Consider the following 10,512-nt stretch of genomic DNA (forward strand, 5'->3'; position numbering starts at 1 on the left):
GATGAGACGGACGAAATGAAGACAGAAGAGAGTGAAAGATTATCTGTGGAATATTACTGCCTCAGCATTTGCCTAAGTGATCCAAGGAAACCACAGAAAAACTTGGACCAAGGCAGGCGGACCCGGAATCGAACCGGCGTCCTCCCGAATGCGAAGTAATGGTCTAAACCTCTAGGCCATTCCGCATCCCACATCCGCATTTCCCTAAAACAAGAACAGCCCACATCCTTAACTATTTGCGAACAGTAATCTAATCTAGGTCTATCTCTACCCCTCTACCCCTACTAACTCCTGTTTTTGCTTCTAATATGTCGCTAACTAGATCTTCATGCGTGGGAAGGTGTCCTACCAATCTATCTCGCCTATTGCTTATTGATTTCCATAGCGCCCTCTGCTCTCCTACTCATTCTAGTACCTTCTCATTTATAATCTCCTGTATTTACGATATGATCATTCATCGGTTACTTCTTTTTGTTAAAGGTGACTCGACCTTGCGCTATCCTTTCTCTACTGCTTCTTCCATCCTGAGTTATCTGACATCCTAGATACCGAAAATCAGCGAGTTCTTCAAATTTTTCATCTCATATCTTAATATTCACTCTTTCTCTACTATGCCTTTCCTTGCATACAAATATATTTATATTACTTCTGCAAATTTAAGCTTACTAGTCTTTTGCACGGGGATATCTATCTCTACAGTTGTCTTATCGAAATATAGATTAAAAAGTAGTGATAAAAGTCTGCATCCATGTCTGACTTACTAATATGCATTTACATTTCTATATTACAGCTCAAGTTTCATAACTGCCTGTTGCTCTTTCTACAAATGTGAAACTCCTAAGCAAGAAAACTCTTTTTAAGCTTATTTTACAATTAGATAAAACTACAGGAATGATATTTCTTAGTAAAACTTCCTTCCTTCTAAATACGTGTAGCCATTCTCGAGTTAGAGAAGATTTCAGTTAAGGAAAATTTTTGTTTTTCTGTCATTCTCATTTCGAAGATATCGTTTCTACTTGTCATACTACTGTTGATAAGCCCATCGGTAGCTCTTACAGTCGTATAATATTGAGAAACAGAAATCGGTCATTGGCAATTCAAAATTTAGGCATATAAAATCTTATTTTAGGTACTTATTGATTGTTAATATTAACAGAAATTCGACTTAAAGAGACAATTCGTAATGTATAATTTTCACTCTGCACTCGAAACTTGAAACTCAGTTAGAGGAATGAAGAAATTCATGTTGATGAAGTGTATGTAAGATTATGTGCATATCAAAGGAATGGAAAATTTCGAATTATAGAATTTGAAAAAGGCCTGCACAAGGGGGCGAAATGTTGGTAAATTGTTTTCATAATAATCTTATTCTATAACCTCTTTTAGTGCTCTTTTATGTAGATAAGTTTCAGCTATAGAATCTCCCAGCGGAGTGATGTTCTTAATCAGTGTCTAATATCTCCCCCCCCCCTCATTGTTCCACTTCCCACCCAGTAAGTCCGGCTATACTTATTTTACAATTTTAAATCATACTGACGTGACAGGCAACCTCATGTTATTGAGTCGTTCTACTCCAAAATGTAATATAATATAAGAAAAATATATTTACTTTTGCTTAATGAATTTTTATCACAAATATAAAGCAACAATAACTCAAAAATGATAATGACTTTTGTAAATATGAAATAAACTGCGTCCATCAACAAGATTGGTAATAATCCATAACCAATAAGTAATTTAATATTTGAATTATTATATGTACTTACACAGAGCTCTTGATTTAGCAAGCATCCCGTGGACAGGTGGGTTTCACGTTAACCAAGTAATAACGAAATGTTGTTTAAGCGATAACGGTTAGAGAAAATTATTTAAAAATCGAATACGCTTTCGGGAACAATAAAAGTCTTGTGTAGATTAATTGTCAACAGAGTACACTTATTATATTTGTTATTCTTGAAACACTGTACGCCGGTTTTATCACCTCTTGTTACTCCCTATGAACTTTGGATTGCACATGGATGTGAATAAACGCACATAATTGATAATAACAGTTCTCTTCTTATTTTTCGCTAATCACTTTTTTCTCAATAATTCGTCGCACATTCGGTAACGACACACTAATTTATTACAACATACGTTTAATCTTAACCACTGAAGCTATAGCGTTTTCCAAAATCTAAGACACATGTTTCGTATTGTTTCCCTTCAACAATAATAAACAATTAAATTATTAACAAAGTAGACCGCCCAGGGACTTCACAATACTCCTCCGTCGTAATACTCAAAGAAACTTTGACGACATACAACGAATCACATAAATGATTGATTCCCAGGAATCTTCACACCCTTAATCTTTTTTAATGGTACTATTAACTAAATAAATATTTGTGTGAACCCCCCTTCTCTCAATGACTTGGCCGAACTCTGAGAGTACGCTTTTAATTTGTCAATATCGGAAAACTGAAAGAAATATGTCTACAATTTCGTATTCATAAACGATGACTAGGTAAAAAATAGTAAAGGAACTATGGTAAATAAATAAACTAATATTAGACTCACCCCTATATACCACAAGGTATTCTAAAGACGGGTATGTATTTCGCCTACTTCTTTTGTGACCAATGTGATGGAATGTGCACAATACAATTGGGCGAAATACGTTTCCACTATAATAGTTTGTGGTATACAAGACTAAGTCTTTATATTCATCATCATAAGGTTATAAGCTCGTAAGTCCTAAAACTGGTTGGACATGCACCTCCACTCTTTCCTATCCTGAGCTAATCTTCGCATTTCCCTAAAACTAGAACATCCTACATCTTTAACTATTTGCAAACAGTAATCTAACCTAGGTCTACCTCTACCCCTCCTAACTCCTGTTTCTGCCTCTAATATGTCTCTGACTAGACCTTCATGCCTGAGAAGGTGTCCTACTAACCTATCTCGCCTATTTCTTATTGACTTCCATAGAGTCTTCTGTTCTCCTACTCTTTCTACTAGCTCTTCATTTCTAACCTTCTCTATCCACGGTATCCTCATCATTCGAACGCTTCTAACCTTTTCTTTTCTTTTCCGCCGCGCCCACCGTCCATGTTTCGTACCCGTACAGCGCCGCACTCCAAACAATCTTTTTCCAATTTCTATAATTTACTATGTATTTTACACCTAAAACTGAATGCGTTATATTTTCAGGATTCAGTTACAAACTTTAGGGGTTTTCAAAGGACATTTCCGTAGAACATTTGAGATTCCGAATAACTTGAAAATTACCGAATTTTTGAATTTTTCTTGGGAATATTTTAAAATTTTTCTATTATTCAAATTTTATTTGACTAAAACAACATGTTCTCAGATACAGTTTATTAGTTTTAAGATCTTCCACTAATAGGTAACCTAGAAAATGATTTTTCATTGATAAGTAATAATATTACAACGATAACATTACCAATTTAAGTACTAAAATCAATCGTCTAAAAGAATTGTTTATTATTTTTAAGAATACTTTTATTCTATTGAAATTTATTTTAATATTTAATACAAAATTTTGCTGGTCGTATCTTTTTATTTTATTGTTATTTATAAATTATCATCAATAACATATGCTAACCTTTTTATTCAATTAATAAGAATTGTTGATGCAAATAACAATGATAAAATAGTAGGTAACACCGTCAAAAACAAGCTTTCGTTTAATACAAAGAAAAATAAAACTAAGCATTGTTAAAATGATCACATCATTATAAAATATTCAGTATTCAAATTATTCGATTTCGAATGTTGCTACATGTCCAATACCTACGGGTACTCAGATTGAATTTTATCTGCTGTATTTACTTATTTATTTATTTACTTTTTATCTTATGACAGTATAGTAGGTAAACCAAAAACCCAATTTAAGAAAAAAAAAGGCTTACAATTACTCAATATTATTGACGTTAAGTAGGTATTACGAATTTTCTAACCGACACTAATTTTCATTACCTAAATTCCCTGGTTTTTGTGCATTTATATACACTTCACTAACCAACTGTATTTATGTATTTATTCACAACTAAATAAACTTTATCAGTTGTACATATGTATCCTAATGTAATGACACGACGTGGGAATTTATTTCCGGCTAAATGGGAAAAGCGTACTGTATAATATTGGACTTCAGTCTGTTCGAGATACTTACTACTTGTGCGTACCTCAGAGCGAAGTACGATAGTGGAGTTAAATTTAGAATTATATGTTATTTTAAAAAACGCATACGCCTTACGTCTACCGCAAACGGACCAAATATTTGTCCACGTAACAGAACGTCTCCTCTGTTTTTCGCGATTGCACAAAAAACCACACCATCGGATACACTAACAGGATAAACTAGCATAATTAGTATTGTAGTGACGAACGCGCATGAGTTACATTACGTTTATTCACACTGTCAAAATTTGTATTAGCATAGTACCTATAAAATGGAGCAGTGGTAAATTGCACCTGGTTAATACTTGTTATGTCCAGAGTTGTTTAGGACATTACCTATAGTTTGAATCAAAATTTATGAAATACTAGGGATGTATATTGGGATCCGTCAAATGGGCATACACCATCTTGTGGCAAAATTTATAACTCGAATGAAGGAAAAATTTACACAGGAACTTTGCACGCAAATTGTAAAATTGTTTATTAAAATAATAAAACACGTTAAAAAATGATGGAGTCGACGAAGTTTTTTTCTAAAGTTAAATCAAATAAAAAGTTAATATGTTCAGTGAAAAGCTGCAATAGCACTTCAGACATAGATCTTCACTCTTCACCTACATTAACTACTTTCCAATAAAAACTAACCGTTATATATATGTAAAAAATATATTCGGAAAATTAGAGAAAAAAGTAAACTAATAGAAGCTTGGATGAAAGCAGTAGGTATCAAAGAAGTGAATTCCGGAATAAAAATTTGTTCACGTCATTTTAATGCACATGATTATATTTCAGCAAGTATTTACCATCAGCCATAACCTTAATATTTAAAACTAGAATCATACTAAAATTATAAAGTGAGAAATTATTTATTCCTGTGTAATTGATTTAACACAATTCTAATGATACGATATAAGTATTTTGAGGTTAAGAACCTACCTGCTGCAATACAACAAAGTTGCAATAATGTGTTTGCAACGTTCTCTTAAATCGGCTTTGCACGTGCAAGTCATTGATATGATATTGCTTAAATCACCCAGAATCACCTCACCAATTATATAACGTGAATCACTTTTTAAATCCGAAGTTTGTAAAAAGTAGGCAGTAAACTTGACGGAATTTGAAGGCTAGCTTCCGGATTTGTTATTTCCGAATTTTATAATGTGATTGGCATTAAAAACACGCTCACCTTCAACGAAATTTCCTTTCCGAGGCTTTGTGTCAGCCCAATCACATATTGTGTTAATACTTATCATTTTATCGTAATTTAAAAACTTGGAAATTGCACGGTACACTATAGGAACTACGATAAATTTTCCCTAACCGGCGCCATGTTTTTAGGCTCCTCCCAATAACATTTATAAATTCCGTTGCTGAATTCAAAATATGCTATAGAATATATCGAATAGACTACAAAAAGGTATCTCGGCCATTTACCAGAAAAAATCCATTTTTAAGTCACCATCACCTTGATGTTATTTTTTATCACAATTTTAGAGAATTGAGAAAATCCCAATGTTCTTCTAAAAATAAATGGCGAAATATTCAGACAAATGTGGATTCTTTCCATTCATTGTCTAATTTTGTCAAAATCGCCACGATATAGCTCTGAACTTCGACCACAAAATGGATGAATGATGCGGATGAACAGAAGCTTCATGATACAAATAAGGCTAAATAATAAATATACAAATTATACATTTCTCTATCGTTATTTTTTCATTTTATGTCATCATCTTCATCATAAGGTCGTCAGTCCTAAGCCTGGTCAGACACGTACCTTCACTCTTTCCTATCCCAAGCAAATCTTCGCATTTCCTTAGAACTAGGACGACCCATATAATTACTTATTTGTGAACAGTAATCTAATCAAGGTCTCCTCTTAGCTCTCGTTTCTACTTCTAATACGTCTCCAACTAGCCCTCCATGCCTAAGAAAGTGTCCTACCAACCTATTTCGCCTATTTCTTATTGACTTCCATGGTGCCCACTGCTCTTTCTGATACCTTCTCGTTTCTAATCCTCTCGATCTACTCGACTATACTCCTCATTTGCCGGTAACACCACATCTCGAACCTATTGCTCTTTAAAAAAACTATATATATCACTCTTCTACATCTCTATATCTCGTCCCAACATTTTTGAGTACATTTAGCATCTTGCCCCATTGAACATTGTCAAAAGCTTTTTCTTTTTTCATTTCTATGTACGCCATCTTTTCTTTCTTTATCGTTCCTCCCGCGTTCGTCTATTCTTCGTCTTCATCTTCTAAATCCAAATTGGCCTTCCTCTAATAGTTCTTCCACCCTTCTGTGTATAATTCTGGTTAAGGTTTCTGACGCATAAGAAGTTAGGTAATTGTTCTAAATTTCTCACATGTATCCGTTCCTCTCTTTTTAGGGATGTCTCTTGGGACTTTCCCGCCTCATATATATGCCTAACTAGCGTAAGCATACGATCTCTAATATTTTGTCCGGCATCTCTTAAAATTTCCACCGGTATCCTATCTATGGTGTCTTATTGTTTCTTTAAGTTCTTTAATGTTAAATCAAACCCTTCTATCATCGTGGGGTATCCTACCTCCACAATATCTCCCTTCTCTAATGTCGTATGAGAGAAAATGCATAATTTGATGAGCGCATGGAATATGCTCGCGAACCGTTAATTTAGAAATTCGAAAAAGGTTGTTAAAGGTGTATGTTTGGAGCACGGCGTTGTACGGGTGCGAAACATGGACAGTAGGAGCGGCGGAAAAGAAAAGGTTAGAAGCGTTCGAAATGTGGTGTTATAGGCGGATGATGAGGATATCGTGGGTAAAAAAGGTTAGAAATGAAGAGGTATTGGAAAGAATAGGAGAACAGAGGACTCTATGGAAGTCAATAAAAAATAGGCGAGATAGGTTGGTAGGACACCTTCTCAGGCATGAAGGTCTAGTCAGAGACATATTAGAGGCAGAAACAGGAGTTAGGAGGGGTAGAGGTAGACCTAGATTAGATTACTCTTCGCAAATAGTTAAAGATGTGGGCTGTTCTAGTTTTAGGGAAATGCGAAGTTTAGCTCAGGATAGGAAAGAGTGGAGGTACGTGTCCAACCAGTCTTAGGACTGACGACCTTATGATGATGATGATGATGGAATATGTGGAATCAACCTTGTCTATTTCAAAATAACCTATTTCTCTAAAAAGTGTTCTAAATTAACTTTCAAAATCTTTTGGTCAAAACCTAATAGCTCTTGAAAGCTTTAAATTGCACTTAATTGGATTTATTAATTTAATTATATTAATTTATTATTTATATGAAAAGATGGCTGAAGGAATTTGTAGAAATTTCCCTATATCACGTCGTATTTTTTCACCTTTTGATGATTGCATGTAACAATAGATTATTCCTATGTTCAGTTCTGATAGAGTACAATATCAATTTTAATTAACATATACTGTATTCATGAAAGAATTGATTTGATGTTATTTCTTACATTAAAAATGATGGATTATCTCCAGCACTGTCACTCCCTGATTTGCCTCGCTTATCAAAACGTTTAGGGTATTTTATTTTGTCATTATTACTAGTATTATTATTGACTGATGTTAAAAAAAATATTATTATTACACTTTGATTTTCCCTTAAAATTAAAAAGACTTCTACACAGAATGTTTCAATTTTTCATAGGATTCCCGATACCGATCATGTGTACCTTCTTCATCCCAGCAGGCCGATAATTACCTAGCAGTACATAATGGAATTTTCATGTCGATATCTGCTGATATTTTATGTATAGAAGCCTTGGCTGACTAAAACTATTTATTGATTTATATATACGGCATGTACGTATTATTAGAAGTGGAAAAGTCCTTCTAACTAATAGGGATTCGAATAGGATTTCATGGTCGATTTATCTATTTTATTTTCCTATTATGTTTCTGGGTCAAGCCGTCTAATAAGAACTCAAACCAGGTAAGTCGTTTTCTAAAAGACCGCAAAGGTTATTGTTAAGTTAGAATTTCCTTCACTCACCAAATTCAACCGTTACTGTTTTCCTTGTCAAAAATGTATCAATCCGTTGATACTTGTGGAATCCTAGCTATCTATACAAAAGACTAAGAAAAACTAAAAAAATCTCATCCAAAATTAAAACGAATAATCTCGATTTAGTTATTTCACGTATCTAGATATAAAACTGACAACAAAAGTTTTTATATTCAAAGGCGAAACGTTCGTATTGGTTCAGAAAGTATTTTTTTGCCCACAAATCCTTACCTTTCTTACATCAAATTTACAAGCATGTAAGTATTAGGTAAGTAATCATCCTTAGCGTCAGTGGAAACCTTAATAAGAGCTTAAAATGTACAGGTCACATAGATATAAGTTGACTAGGTAATAATAAATTCGTTGATGAAGTAAAATCTTAAGGTTTCTTTATTTGTCAACAAGATTATTATTCATGTTTTACAGTAAATGCAACATTCGAAAAATGATAGTCATTGTTAAAAAGATAATTTTACTTACCAAATTGGCTTACATTTCCTTGGACAAACTGAGAAATCGTAGAAATAAAGTCCACCATAGAATCAAAACCGAGCATGTTTAATTTTTTAAATACAATATTCAACCACTGTACGCACTAGAATTTTAGCAGTAGACTGTTAACTTCTATTAGCTGAGTTCATGCCGATAAATAAAGGCACTCGTTCGAAATTTTGCTATCAGCCGGGAAATGATAAAGAAATGTTGTATTAAATCATCACTTTCCACATGCAGTCCACGTTTAGCGTCATGTCCAAACGCGGCATGGAAATCGAAAGCTTATTACTGCAGTGTTGGACTTCCTCCAGCTAGGACATGACGTGTCAGAGCAACTTTAAGGGATTCTCGACTGTATCACTTCGAATTCGAATCAAAATCAAAAAAGTCAGGAACGAAATGCCGCGTACAGTGACATTGAAAATTCTTTTAACATTTCACGGTATCATGTACAAATAAACATTGAGCTACACAAATTTGACGCTAGTGAAAAACCGACAATTTTGACATGTTGAACGAACCGACCTGTGATAATGCGTTATGTGAACTCGAGACAGGGACGCAGACGGAGAGCTGCTATTGGTTGGGCCTATGACGTCACGTTAGTAACCCTAGTTTTGTCGATAATTTCAAGCAGCTTGCTTTCAAGTTGGCGGACTACATGAGCTAGAAACACGCCACTGCCAGGTATTTTTGTTATTGAAAAATTATAATATATGCCATGATAAGCATTTAATACGTTTACACACTATCGTACAGACGCCAGAGCAAACAGAATAAAATTGGAATTATTAGCGTTTTTTATTTCCCTGCATGTTTGTCCCGAAACTTGTTATTGAAGTGAATTGTTAACCTTGATTTGATCAGCAACTTCCACGATTATAGGAAAGTTTCGTAGCAAAACCCACGCAATCCACAATTCGGTTGAGGAAGGTCATAACAAAGAAAGTCCTATTTCATAAGTATTGATTCTGGTAATTCTAAACAATAAAAACACCACTGCGGTTTTTGGCATCTCCACTAAATTTTCAAACGAATGTTAGTTGAGTGTTCATATTCAAAGGCATTTCTTATTACTTCACAGTCAATAATATCAAGAATGACAGTTTGATTTAATCTTGGATAAACTCCATAATAACATACAGATGTGCATCATGAATTTTTGTGGATTTAGAATGCACTTCATCGTTCTTCAGGCATGATTATTAGACCAAAGGTTCTTAATCTACTCTTCATCGCACGTATTCATCATGAGCAAGAAATAGCTCATTTTACTTCCAGGGTTTTCGCTCATACGTATCATATCATGATACCACAGTACATCCACGTGTAGAGCTTTGTGAGTTCCGATGTTTCATATTGGTCATACTTCATGCTTTTACCTCATAAGAAGATTCTCGAACCACTTGTTATCGACTGTGTTTAGATTAACTTTTAAGTGGTTGTTTCTGTTTAATTTTTTTTATTCGTTAGAGATAGATTTGCTTATCATTATTCAATTTCTTTTATTTTATTGTATTGGAAACTAACTATGAAAAATTGATAGTGCTTTTTGTGTTGTGGTGAAAACATATCAAAAACCAACCTAGAATAAACCCATGAAAAATGATTTTATAGTCACTTAAGCATTAGTATCATGATATACTAATGAGAATTTCCATTTAATGTGATTTATTCTATTATTTTCATTGGAAGCTTTACATGTGCCTTGTTTTAATTAAATTGATATGTTAATCTGTGTAAGCATGTATTAATTTTGTCTTTATATGTAGTTCATAGATCTAATTAATAGAATTAAAAATGCTGTACA

General features: G+C 33.8%; 1 protein-coding gene across 3 annotated transcripts in view; it reads right to left on the bottom strand.

Annotated features, from left to right (window-relative positions):
- The window catches only part of LOC108734630 (long-chain-fatty-acid--CoA ligase 1), a 115,048-nt gene extending 105,704 nt beyond the window's left edge, over positions 1–9,344 (bottom strand). Inside the window, exons 1-2 of one of the 3 annotated variants that reach the window (XM_025980247.1) lie at positions 4,178–4,192; positions 1,767–2,203 (exon numbers count right to left, since the gene is read on the bottom strand). In XM_025980247.1, coding sequence (XP_025836032.1) covers positions 1,767–1,791 — 25 coding nt within the window. In that variant the 5' untranslated portion in view covers positions 1,792–2,203; positions 4,178–4,192. Of the gene's footprint in view, positions 1–1,766; positions 2,204–3,981; positions 4,107–4,177; positions 4,193–8,687 lie in introns of those variants that run through there. The other 2 variants (XM_025980248.1, XM_025980246.1) reach the window with 2 other exon arrangements.
- Between the last annotated feature and the right edge of the window lie 1,168 nt (positions 9,345–10,512).

The sequence above is a fragment of the Agrilus planipennis genome, unplaced genomic scaffold (genome assembly GCF_000699045.2).
Source record: "Agrilus planipennis isolate EAB-ADULT unplaced genomic scaffold, Apla_2.0 scaffold79, whole genome shotgun sequence".
Classification (NCBI taxonomy): domain Eukaryota; kingdom Metazoa; phylum Arthropoda; class Insecta; order Coleoptera; family Buprestidae; genus Agrilus; species Agrilus planipennis.